The following is a 13,350-nucleotide window of genomic DNA, read 5'->3' as shown; positions in this document are numbered from 1 at the left end:
GGACCAAGGAGAGGTATGAGGACGGAGACAATGCTACACTTGAGATGGGAGGTTAAGGAGCACAAAGGGCTGGAAGACAGAATGGCAATTACCAGCTCATTGTGTGTGTGTGTGTGTGTGTGTGTGTGTGTGTGTGTGTGTGTGTGTGTGTGTGTGTGTGTGTGTGTGTGTGTGTGTGTGTGTGTGTGTGTGTGTCACTCACAGGTGTAGACGCTAGTCCAGAATCTGGACTGTGGTCCACAGAGAGAGGTGTCCGCGCAACTCCGAGGTCTGAGTACTGGGACAAGTGGGATTTAGGGAAACTGCTGCTGAGAGTGTTCACACCTGAGGAACTGTGTGTGAGACAGAGTGAAAGAAAAAGTAAGAAGCAGAAAAAGACACGGTCGAGTCATCGGGTCCACATTCACATCTTCTAGCCCCGGAGCCGGGCTCTCGTAATGTAAACCCTGGTGTGTGATGAAACCCTGACCACCGGCCGAGTGGTTAGAGTTACAGTGAACTGGGCCTGACAATACAGATTAGGACCCGTTGCCATGGCAGTAGCAGACACCTGAGCAGGTGCTGGTCGCTGTATGCAGGCATGCAGAATTTGCCATAACACCCCAGACATGGAGCTTCTATTATTGATATGTAATGATAAGCTTAATGTTAACGGGCAAGAAAAAGAAAGAAAGAAATAATTGAAAGTATACAAACACACTTCAAGGCAGCGAGAGAGCACGAGTTGGTTTTATCTTACCTTTCCGACATGTCCCTGTTGCCTCGTGACGGATTCTCCAGGCCTTCATTAACACACGGTCACCGGCTCGGTTTAGCCCTGCAGCACTGCAGCTGTGACCCATGGAGCCCGCGGAGTCTGTCGGAGTTCACCGGGAGAAAGTTTGCTGTTTACCTAGCTGGCAAGGTGAGGGACGGAGCAGTGTTGCTGTCTGCGGCCTGCGGCTCCGCAGTGTCGGTGAGATGCGGCCAGAGTCGCAGGAAGACACCGAGGTCAGCGAGCCTGCAGCCGGTTGCTAGGCAACATTGTATAGGTGTATCACACCGCGGAGGGAGAAACCGAAGCACAGCCCGCCTTCAAAATGATTATTTAACCCTCAAATGAACTAATTAACTTCAAACAAATACGACTTTTTCCCCACCTTGATTATTATTATTAATAATAATTGTATTAATAGTAGTAGTAGTAGTAGTAGTAGTAATAATAATAATAATAATAATAATAATAATAATAATACATATACAACCTCTGTGCACATTAAGGTATTTTCATCAACCGATCAATGGCAGAAGACAAAGTAACAGATGGAAGGCAAATCTGCTTAAAAGTATGTGTATAAGTGTGCAAAAATCAGTTACATCCTCATAATAATTGGTGCATCTAATGAAGAGCTTGTCTGTCTCTTTTAACTCTGACACAAGTAACAAAGTAGCCATAGTATTTATTATTAGCTCTAGTGACCCTGAATAATATATGTGCAGATAATATCAGGTCATGCTTTTGCAAACAGTATGATATAAATGTAAATGACTCAGCATAGCAGAACTATGTATTAATATACAAATATAGGAATTATCATATACCTTTGCGTTTAGCAACACTCACATTGTGGCTTTACTGTGGCGGGTGGCACTATACAGTGTGTGTTTAGTGGAATTAAAACCTTTTGTTTTTGCTATAAATGTTTGTGAAAAATGTTGCTCACTTGCAGTTGTGATGTACTGAATGCAGCCCAAAGCTGTCAATTATTTCAGCACAAGGCCATGGAGCATCAGCATCAGCATGCAGTCATGCTGATATACAACTCTCCATCTGGCTTTATATTTCATGATTTTAGGTGCACAACATTTGTCGTTTTATTTTTGATCCTTGCCATTTATGTCAGGGACTTTTATTGACTTTTTTTAAATTGTATTTTTTTAAAGAACATTAACCTTTCAAAAGCAGAGCCAGTTTTACATAATTATCCTATAATCTTGACTGCTGAAAAAATACTACAATAAATCTGCCAAAAACTATAATAAAAAACAAATAATCAGAAACATTTAAATATGTCCTTTAATTTGTTATACCTGATTTATCCAGAAGAGGGTTGCAAAGAGTGGGGCATATTAAATGGGCTTAAGATAAAGAAAAGAAATCAGGTTGGAAAATTAAACTTTTCATAATTCCCAGTGTGTAGGAACACCATCTAAATCTCAACAAAACTTGAAATTACTCTCTTCAAGTCTTGAAATCTGTCACAGGCTTGTGAGGTGGTGGTGCACAGAGGTGGACAAATGCATAGGGTGGCATTAAGACACCGGCTGCAGGCCATTATAATTGGACATCATTTTGAATGGCAGTGTTTTTCCAGTAGTAGCTCCATTAGTAGAAATAATATATTGTCAGACAAAATAATGAATTTAAGTGACCAACATAAATTTGTCACCTCCCAGTTTAACAAGTAACAATTCTCTTTGTTTCCACTCTGTACACTGTCATGGGCCCCAGTTGAGATATGGGGAGCGCGCACAGAGAAGACATTATGGCGTAGACATCACACCAGCTGGTGAAAGCAATTTAGGTCATAAATAAAATAACTTCCTACACCCATGAGCTGTCCTTCCTCAATAATGTAGCTCGTTGTGTTTAAGATATTGCCCCGCTGAAACACACTGCGCACACTGAAGAAATGAAAAAGCTATTAGATATTTCTTTGAGGTAAATTAAAATATTCAGAACTGCTCAGAATAGCAGAAACGATTTCTTCCGTACTTGTCAAAATCGCTGTCTAGTTTCTGGTAGATTTATTGCCTTCGCCTCTTATTTGAATACTTGTCATGTGAAGTTGTAATTCATTGTTTATACAGCTAATTGTCTGCATTATTTAAAAGATTTTAATTGTTTTGTTCTTGTACTGCCTTTTTCACTTTGTGTGGTGATAATGTCATGTTTGTGGCTGTAAACATCAGGGTTTATTTTGCACCAACAGAAAAAAAGGTATGTCAGTGTAAGTGTCAGGTATGATGTCTTTAAAATCAAAGCAATTTTAAAGACATCTTAAAATATACATGTGTATTAGAGCTGTATATATGCTGTGTGGGAATATTCAATATGTGTGCAACTCATGTTTAAATCCTTTACTATCTTATCTGTTATCTTTGTGAAGCTTTCATTTATCCACACCGGAGGTTCAAAAGCAACAAGTAAATATAAAACACCTTCTCCTTAGGTTGTTTGTTATCTCTCGATTCAAGAAGACACCCTGGAAATGACTCTCGCAAACATACGTTTGAAATTTTCCATACAAGGTGATATAGTTTAAATTGTATCTGCATATAGGTCTCATTGTATTGATCAGCCAACTTTCACAACAAGCTGTTTTTAATATCCAGGCTTGAAGGATTATATGTTTATTAGCTGCGCTAAATCCCCTATTTACATAGCTCAGTGGAAATCTAGATGTACTTGGAAAGTTGTGTTAGCAGTTATGCAGCGTTTGAATTCCTCATATTCATGGTGTGCCGTGTTGTGTCACGGAAACATGTAAATAAAAAAACAGCCTCGACGCATAATAAAGGATGTATATAATATTTAATGGGAACACATTCATGTTTTATTGGATAAAAGACTGTATACAGCTGGTGTTACTGTTTCTCCCTGTATGTGCATCCACAACAGTGCAGCAGATCGTTTTCAGTGGGCCTGTATACTCCAGTCCATTCTCGTTAAAACTCGCCTTAGTTACAGTCTCCTCAGCTTGGGCTTAATCAATCACGCAGATGTGATAAGGCATATTAAGTTCATCAGTAGTTTAGCCATGTGCCTACAGTGTGAAAAATGTCTCAATACTGTCTGGAACAAATATATTACTAAGGTTTATTGTATAAGGACAAAATGTTTGCACATGTTTATTCTGCAATAAATATTGAGCATATATAGAACGCAAGGTCAAATGTACAAGGGCGTAATTAAAATGTAGCGCTTACAATCTGCACTAGCTGCATCTGGAGGAGAAGGAGTAAATACTTTTTGTGCATCATGTGTGTGGGTGCAAGTGAGTACAAAGCTGCTGAACTTAAAGGGGTTGTGCGTGGATTACGTAGCATGTGTTCTCGCTGACATACAAACCAAACTTGTACTTGAGAATATTTACAACTTCCTCATTTTGCATGTCTGTACCCAAGAATTTAAAGCTTCCAGTATCAAAACACAGACACATTACACGTTATATGTCCTGTTTCAATATATAATATATCATATAATATTCAGTTTATATACTTTTTTCCCCCATAAAGAGTAAAAAACACAGCTGAAGATGGTGATAGACGATAGGTAGCAATTTATGACGTTCGGTTCTGATTGGTGGAGATTGCTGACTGACCCCACAACACAGTTACATGGAGTCAAAGTCGTGGTCGTTGGGCTCTATGACTTCAGGGGTCATGACCCTGCCCATAAAGAGGATGGACCCTGGAAAAAGAAGCAAATGAAGTCAAGTTAAATCACATTTTAGCCTATATACATATCCGGATATCTAATATTTGAATCATGGTTGTTTTGTTTATTGCTTCTTCCTCTTGCTTGTTGAACCGAGGACAGGCTGGAGGCCACATTGACTCAGTGCACCATCTTATGGTATAAAATGGTTCTACAATACTCGGAAGGTTGTGTTTGCTTGTTTATGTCCCTGGATAACAAGAAAGTCTTCAAAACGACATCATTTTCGCCAACTGGAGTATGTTTTACTTCCACATGCACAGGATTGCACACACCTGTCCTTCTGTTTCTGATGACAAAGAAAAATGGGTGATCTGCCATGACCTGCGGGTACAGCACCAGAGTCCTGGTCAGAGCAATCATTCCTAAGAGAGAAAGAGCAGAAGAGAATTTGATCAAAATTCTTTGTTGAAAGTGTCTCCGTCACATAACAGAAGAGACTGCATTAAATAGTGTTATAAAAAACATATTCAAATTATTAACAAATATTAAATCGTAATTAAAAATGACCTGAGCCGACAGCTCCCTCCGCTCCTTCCTCTGTCACCTCCAGGTAGGCTTTCTGCACTGCTTTGCCAATGTACAGATCCTTACCATCTACAACACACACATCAAGAAACAGTTTATTGCCTCGTCTTCATGATAAAGTTGAGAGCGGTGTACCAAAGGGTGAAGCTGAGCTTCATGTACGTTGGAAGCTTTGGAGGACAATTCTGCAACCTTTATGATCCAAAGAGATATTTTCACTCCCAGTCTACCCAAATTTGGAGAAAAAAGCTTGGAAAGTTGGGGCTGGGGGGAGGGGGTCGTTATGAGAAACAGTACTATGTGATGTATATTATAAAGTGCAAAATATTGAAACATTCTAATCTTCGAGTGTCACTTCCATAAACTACATGGTCAAACTTCTTAAAAAAACTGTTTGCTGTAAAACAAAAATGGAAAAACAAAGCATCATGAAGCCAGTACTGAGAGGTTGAAGAGCCATGGCTTGCAGACTCACTGGTGTGAAGCACGTTAAGTCAAAGTAAACACTATTTTCAGTTGATTCAATACTGCAAAGCAGACAAGAGGGATCCCATCAGGTGGCACCTTTTAAAATGTGATGTCAGCGGAGACAGACAATCGAGAACAATAATTTCCCTAAAGATTGAAAGCTTTTTACACCCCCCCCTCACCCCTTTTATCTACCTGCCTGTCAAAACAAACCCTGTACCTCAGAGAACAAGTCAAGCCTTAGATGTTTTAGTAAGTACAAGATGAGACAAAATCCACCACAGCCTACAGGATAGCTTCAGCCTTGATGAAGCAGCCGTTTGGTTTGAGCTCTTGCCTCACAGTGAGATTGGAGACAGCACGTGCGGCTGGGGAAGATCGTCTCGGACACTCGGACTACAAACACTGGGACTCCTCAGGGCTGTGTACTTTCCCCCTGGCTCTTCTCCCTGTATACAAACTGCTGCACCTCCAGTCACCAGTCCGTTAAACTGATCAAGTTTGCGGACGACACCACCCTCATCGGGCTCATCTCTGACGGTGATGAGTCCACCTACAGGAGAGAGGTGGACCGGCTGGCGTCCTGGTGCAGCCACAACAACCTGGAGCTGAACGCCCAGAAGACAGTGGAGATGATCGTGGACTTCAGGAAAGACACAGCCCCTCCGTCCCCCCTCACCCTGACAGACTCCCCCACCCCCATCTCCATTGTGGACTCCTTCCGTTTCCTGGGTACCACCATCACCCAGGACCTCAAATGGGAGCCAACCATCAGCTCCCTCATCAAGAAGGCCCAGCAGAGGATGTTCTTCCTGCGGCAGCTGAGGAAACTTAAGCTGCCGACCAAGATGCTGGTGCAGTTCTACACGGCCATCATCGAGTCCATCCTCACCTCCTCCATCACAGTGTGGTACCCCGGGGCCACAGACCGGGACAAGTACCGACTGCAGCGCATTGTGCGTGCTGCTGAGAAGGTGATTGGCTGTCAGCTCCCATCTCTCCAAGTCCTGTTCATCTCCAGGACCCGGAGGCGTGTGGGTCGGATCACTGCTGACCCTTCTCACCCTGGACACGGACTATTCACCCCTCTCCCCTCAGGCAGGAGGCTGCGGTCTATCAAGACCCAGAGATCCCGCCACTTGAACAGTTTTTTCCCCACCGCCGTCAGACTCATGAACAATACAAAGACTTAATGACTCTAAGATCCACTGCACCACTTATCACTGTATCACTTTTTATCACTCCATCACCTTATGCACCGTAAGTAATTCCATCCTGTTGTTCCTGCTGTTCTATGTCCATTGTTGCCGTGTACCATATTTTATATTTTACCTCTTATTTTTAGCTTATTTATTTTTATATTCCTAAGCCTTATAGCTTAAAGTTTTTAGCTTTTCTTTTATCTAAACCAAGTGTATGTTTTTATGTTTAATGCACATCTCACCAAGAAAAATTCCTAGTTTGTGAACCTGTTCACAAACAATGGCAATAAAAAGGATTCTGATTCTGAAGACTTCTAGTTTGAGAGCTTTTCTATCTGTACATGTTTTTTTTGTTTATAATCCAGTTTCTATGCATTCAGGAGTTAATTATTGACTCAAAATTTGAACCATTTCTCTGTATTGGCCCTCTGTTGAACTTTGGAGCTTTCAGTAGCAGATCATGCCAGCGTAATTATATGTCAGTCCCACTACGTCTATGGATAGATTTATCTTTCTCTCTGGATCTATTTTCATACATGGTGCGACAGATCTGACCTGCCCACTCTGTGCCAGTTACCTTGGTTACCTCATTGAACGCACCAAAGACTGCTCTGCCACCGCAAAGGAGGAATATTAAATCAACTTCTCATCCCAAACCCTTTCAGGAATGTCACTTGCTCTTTCCCCTTGTGTCTGCGAGTGATTTGTAAGAGTGTATTTGTAAGTATGTCAACATTTTACGGATGTGCACAGTGGGTTCCTTATGCTGTGTGCGTCTGCTGTTTTGGTAGCAGTCACGCGTCACCTGTCATTGCAGAGAGATCGGCGTCGCTAGTGAAGATGTTCTTTATTCCCAGCTCCTGCAGAGTGTTCCTCAGATCAATCTTTTGCTCCACTTTAAACCTAGGAAGAAAGTTTGAGCCATGAATGATCCCAAATGATGCTAATCACTCAAAATGAGTTGAAATGTAACTTACTAAGGATTTTAGGACAACAGATTGAATAGTGAATGGCTAATGTTTCTTATTACAGTAAATTAGTCAAAACATTCAATGGGTGGGGTGGGTTAGGTGTGTATCCATTTCTCTTTGCCAAATGACATTATTTGCTGAATTTTTGTTATTATTGGCGGGGGCATCAAATTCATCTCCCTCTCTTACTGACTGAACATAGCAGATCAGACAAAACACATCAAATATTAGTGAAATAAAAAACAAATAGGGCAGGTAAAGCAGGACTACCACCAACTTGTATCCATCGAGAGAGAATTTGAAGTCTGAGAAAACATGCTGTTCATAGATTCACTTTTAGGGGCTAACAGACATTCTAATGGAAACAATTTGTTGCCATAGGCTGTTTGGGTTTATAGACAAAAAATGCATTGTAGGAGAGAGAACAGTTAGAGAATTTGTGCAAACCAGCTGAGTAGGTCCTTATACTGTATATAAACATGTAATTGTCATACCTAAAGCTGTCTTTTAAACTCCATATATTCCTTTGTTTTCCTCATCATTTATTTGTTCTGTCAAAATTACAGAAAAAAAAGGGCATGCTGTAAAAAAGTATTTACCCGTTCTATATTTTATCGCCCACAAATCACACCCTATATATAGCACAGTGCAGTGTGAGGTTGTTGCATGAGACACAACAGCCAACCTGATTATATCATAGCGTCTATATGTTCTTGTGTACATGCACAGCAGTATATACATGTGTGTCATCACTCACCTTGGTAGGTAGACTTCCACCTTCTGTCGTTTGACATTGTTGGCCCACTCCTCCAGCAGTGGGGCTTTGATGATGGGCTCGAGGGTAGCGAGCGGTACCTCCTGTCGAGGCAGAACGATCATCATGGACATGTCCTCTCCCTCATAGGGCATCTCCAAAACCTGGTACACGCCTCCAGCTTCCTGTGAGCCATCGCTGAACTCGCCTGATAGAGAAGAAACAAGCACGACACAAGTTAAAAAGACAGGATGTGCAAGGCTACTTCCCATAACAAGTTTGTGAGCTTCGCTGAGGAGGAACATACACAATTGGAAGCGTGTGGAGAAACATTGATTGGCTCTATTGATTTAATTGTGTGGTGTGTGGTCACTTGTCTGATGCTTTAATTAAAAAGCACTGATGCAACACTTTTAAACCTTTGGTTACACTTGGTAGGCAAACGGATTACATACATAGCCGCCTACTATTACTGGCAGTGCTCTGCTGAAATCCCACGCAAAATTCAATTAATCCCGAAACGGATGTTGGGTTCCAGTGCAATTGTTAATGCAATGCCTTTTAAAAAATTTTTTTAACATAAACATGCACTCGGCACTGTCTTTAGGCAAGAACATTTCAAATGCGATAACAAGAAAAAAAAATACATTTTCAACTGTAAATGCACCTGCCCACACATGAACAAAAATATCAGCATTACACATCATGTGCACACACAAAGTAGAAGCTCATATATTTTTTGAGATACAGAGACTAGAATGTGACGGCTTCACAGCCATTAGATGGGACTATAAGAGACTCTCATTCTTTTGTCTGATCAAACAAAACTCTTGGTTAAAAACATCTAATAAAGACAAGGAGAGAAACATTTACTTGCATTAAGTAGGAGTGTATTTCTCAGTGAGCATGAGATAATCCTTTTATACCCAAAAGACATCCAGATAGATTTTAACTCTAAACACAAGATTATCCCACTTGCTCAGGCTTTGCTGAGTGAGATTATAAAGAAACTACCACATCCAGATTTGAACCCATTCCTTTGTACAAATTTGTCTTTTCTTTTGAAGTCGCTTAAATGGAAAATTATTGTACGAAAAGTGATCCTCCTTCATTAACTTCACACCCTGTGAAGGATTTGCTGATGCTGGGTGAAACGGCGACGTGCTAGGAGGAAGGGATGTTGCTTCCCAAAGTATTTTACTCAACCAATATGATTGTGCTCCAAAATGCAGCATTCTCCCCGAGGACTTGTCCTTGTTTCGCAGCTTTCAAACACGCACAATTGGCACGGATGCACACACTGGTTTACACATACACAGCCTGTCTTTATCCTGAATGTGTGAGCATGTGTGAACGTAGGTGTGTGTGACTGCGCAATATTACTACATACATAAGGACAACACTAAAATAATGCACCCACATTCGAAGCATCAAAGTAAGATGATGAGAAAAAAAAATGCTAGAGATCTTTTCACAAATAAAAGTATATGTGCAAAACTTCAGGATTCTAACATCTCAACATGACGGCAAAACACCAAATGCTGTTATAAATGGTAAATGGACTTTAGTTGAATAGCGCATTGTACAGCTTGAGTGATCTCAACGCGCTTTACATGCTTTGTCATCGAATCAACAGACTTAAAAGACAAAACGTCACCCTTAATATATCAGTGAAACACATTGTAGTCATTCATAACTTCACATACAATGTCAAAACACTGAGAAAAAAATGAAATATCGTTGTTAAAAACAAACCACTGAATCAAATCGACACACCAGAGGTGTTTGTGCAAGGGAAGAGAACCGTGAGCTCTGAGCAGCGGAGTTTTACTGAGCAGCGCAGAGAAGCCTTTCCTGGGAATAACTCTCCAAATATGAATATTTCAGATCAAAGATTAACATATTAAATAACTTCAGGAAAAATGAGCAGAAAATCTAGGGCTCCTGAGGAGCAGCCATAAGTACAGCTCTACAAAAGCACTTCACACAAGAGAGCAATGCATCATTCTCATCCATACCGTAGTAGAAGTCTCCCTGCTGGTACATCATGAGAGTCTGGACTTCTGAGCCGTCGTCTTTGCTGAAAGAAAAGGTTCTGGTGTTTTCTGGCCTGAACTGGTTTTTCCAGGATCCCCTGAAGTAGACGGCGTTCACCAGGGTGAGACGAGTCACGCTGCTGAAGTCTTCGGCTGATAGCAGCGCACGGATCTTACCTAAAGGACGTTTGGAAGAGTATTAGATTTCAGTATTAGATGGAGATAACTCAATAATGTTCGAATGCAAAGTGGAAAAGGCATGGAAGCGTGAAAATTCAACTAACAATTGTTCTGAATGAAATCAAAGACTTTAAGATCTCTTCTTCTCACAAGTGTCATGATTCTGGTTCCATGTCTTCTATATTATGTTTGTACTGTATTACACACTGACGTTGAATATTCAATTCTCACCATTGTTGTGGAATCAAGTACCTTCCACCACAAGAGGTTAGGCTGTGTAATTGCTAAACCCTCTTATATCTTCAACACTTTTTATTTTATGGGTGTAGAATTGTCCAATATGCTATAAATAAGTGCCTCGGCTCTCGTTTTTTTTAGATAAGTTCAACAGTTTTTACATGTGATAGTTATTAAAGGGGTCACGTTGTGCAAATTTCACTTTCTAATGGTTTTATATGTATCCCTATACCTTTGAATGGCATCCCAGAAGTGAAGAAAATCTGTCATCTCCCACCCTGGTTTGTTCTGATTTCTAAAAAGTGTGATGCTCCAACGAGCGAATCAGAACTCATACTCGATATTGTGTCATCAGGGGGTTAGCCAATCCCAATCAAGGTAGGTCCTCCCTTTGACCCTCCCACAATTCGACACATGGCACAATATTCAAATGGTTAAAAATCAAGGGAAAGCTGGATTTGGGGCCATAAACTTTGAATACGTTTTTGGCTCAATGAGCTCCATGTGAAAGTGTTGAAAAGCTGTATGATATAACCCCTTTAAATGGTAAATTCTTTCTGTGGTTGGATGGTTGTAGTCCTGGAAGCCACAGTAAAAACCTACATATGTGCTCCATTTCACTGTTTCCTGGTAGTTTTTGAATCTTCTCACTAAGAGAAACCATCTCATAGTAGCGGTTAAGTGAGGAACGCATAACAATTCCTGTGACAGGTGACCAGATAGGAAAATATAGGTCAAGCCTAACTGTAGCTGTAAGTGTGCTTTCACACTATATTATCCCCTTTTTTTAATCTTCTGCTTTCTTTGTTTGCGTCCTTGTGCTTCTTCTCCCCCTTCAAACTCACTCTCAGTGTGATTCTCCACCCAGTTGTTGATTTGCTCAGCCACGGCTGACGACTCGCTGAAGTCTACCGTTTCCACGTTGGCCTGGAAGTACTTCCTCATCAGATGCAGAAACTCAGGGTTAAATGTGACGCCTTCCTGCAGGAAGAGGCTGTTTGCAAACCGGATCACGTAGTGGGCATCATCATCTGTTAATGCCGTTGTCAGGTTTTGGAGCAAAGAGAATTCAACACCTGCAGAACATGGGAGAGAGAGAGAGAGAGAGAGAGAGAGAGAGATGCATTCATATACAATCCCATTAGAGAAGCCATGCGCGGCAGCTGTATATTGTTTCCTTGTGCAATCTGCTTCTTGCCAGTTGTTGTCATTTGCGGAATGAGCTTTGCATTGGTTTTATGACTTATTTTTTGTTTATTTGTGTTAACCTGCTGTGTTATTTCATCCTGCACGGTTTGTGTACATTGATCCACCTCATCAGATCCCAGTTGCTAGACTGTCTTTCTAATCACCGTTATGTATCCTACTTTATAGCCTTTCTTTTTGTTTCATCGTCTTGTTTTTGATTACAATTTATAGCTTGCATTTCTTGTGACACCTGTTCGGTTTGTGGTTGTCTAGTTTGGATTATTCCTGGATTTATGGCCCATTTTGTGTGGATTAAGCCACATTGCGGTGTTTGTATTAATTTCCACTTTGAAATGTGTAACTGTGTTCACTTGAATGTTCTATATTAGGTACAAAAGTGCTTTTGAGAGTAATTTTGATCTAAAGTAAGTCATTTAACCACACACTGCCTGCTACACAAGTTTCTGTGAAAGTTTCATGAAAACTGCTTCTTCATTTCTTTTGTCCAAGACTTTTTGATTTGATTTGATTTTTTCCCCTTCCATCACCGACATTTTATCAGGATGCTTGTGAATCTGTGTTTATGAAAGTGTGTCCGCCCCCTGCACCGCACCCCACCGCAGCCCCACAGCAGCCCCACAGCAGCCCCACCTGGCACCAGGTGGCTGAATCCAACAGTTTGTCGTATCTCCTCCAGCGAAGCCCCCCTTGCTCCGAGCTCCACCATGCCCAGGGCCACAGCCACGCTCAGCGGGGAGAAAATGATGTTGTCCTGACCCCCCGCCGCCTGCAGCTGGTGGTACAGTCTGACCGAGAACTCTGATGTCGTGTCCTCTGGAATGTCCGCCGCCCGGCAACCGTAGCCCGGCAACAGGATGGAGAGGAGGAGGAGCGGGGACAAAACGTCCAGCATCAACATCGCAGCACAGACCACCGAGAGCTGAGTGAGACAGAAAGATACAGAGAGGGGGAGAGAGGAGAGAAGTCTGATGAGGTGATTGATGGTGGTGATGGTGAGAGGAAAAAAGGATAGAGAGGAGGGAAATAAAGAGCAGAGTAGCGAGTGAAGGGGAAAAAAAAGAAAATAAATGAGTGAAGTAAAGGGTTAAGGGACAGGAAATGAGTGATTGGAGAGATGGAAGATGGATGGGCCGTCAAAGAGGTGCAAAGGGAAGGAAAACAGATGGATGGAGGGATTACAAGATGGGAGAAGAGGACAGAGCCAAAAGTAGAGCGAGAAGGATTGCAGGCATGGCAGAAAGGTGCAAAAAGGGACGACAGGATTGCAGAGTGGGGAGAAAAAGAT

At 41.6% G+C, this 13,350-nt stretch overlaps 1 protein-coding gene across 1 annotated transcript; it reads right to left on the bottom strand.

Annotated features, from left to right (window-relative positions):
• Positions 1-4,275: 4,275 nt before the first annotated feature.
• serpini1 (serpin peptidase inhibitor, clade I (neuroserpin), member 1) lies at positions 4,276-12,963 on the bottom strand (the record flags this gene model as incomplete). Its single annotated transcript, XM_080510160.1, has 8 exons — positions 4,276-4,453; positions 4,756-4,845; positions 4,991-5,077; positions 7,484-7,581; positions 8,407-8,611; positions 10,422-10,616; positions 11,702-11,932; positions 12,696-12,963. The coding sequence occupies 8 exons, from the start codon at positions 12,961-12,963 to the stop codon at positions 4,377-4,379; spliced, it is 1,251 nt and encodes a 416-aa protein (XP_080366286.1). The 3' UTR covers positions 4,276-4,376.
• Between the last annotated feature and the right edge of the window lie 387 nt (positions 12,964-13,350).

Source organism: Blennius ocellaris (assembly GCF_963422515.1).
Source record: "Blennius ocellaris genome assembly, chromosome: 2".
Taxonomy (NCBI): Eukaryota; Metazoa; Chordata; class Actinopteri; order Blenniiformes; family Blenniidae; genus Blennius; species Blennius ocellaris.
Note: the sequence above shows the minus strand (reverse complement) of the source record. Positions and strands in the feature narration are given on the sequence as shown.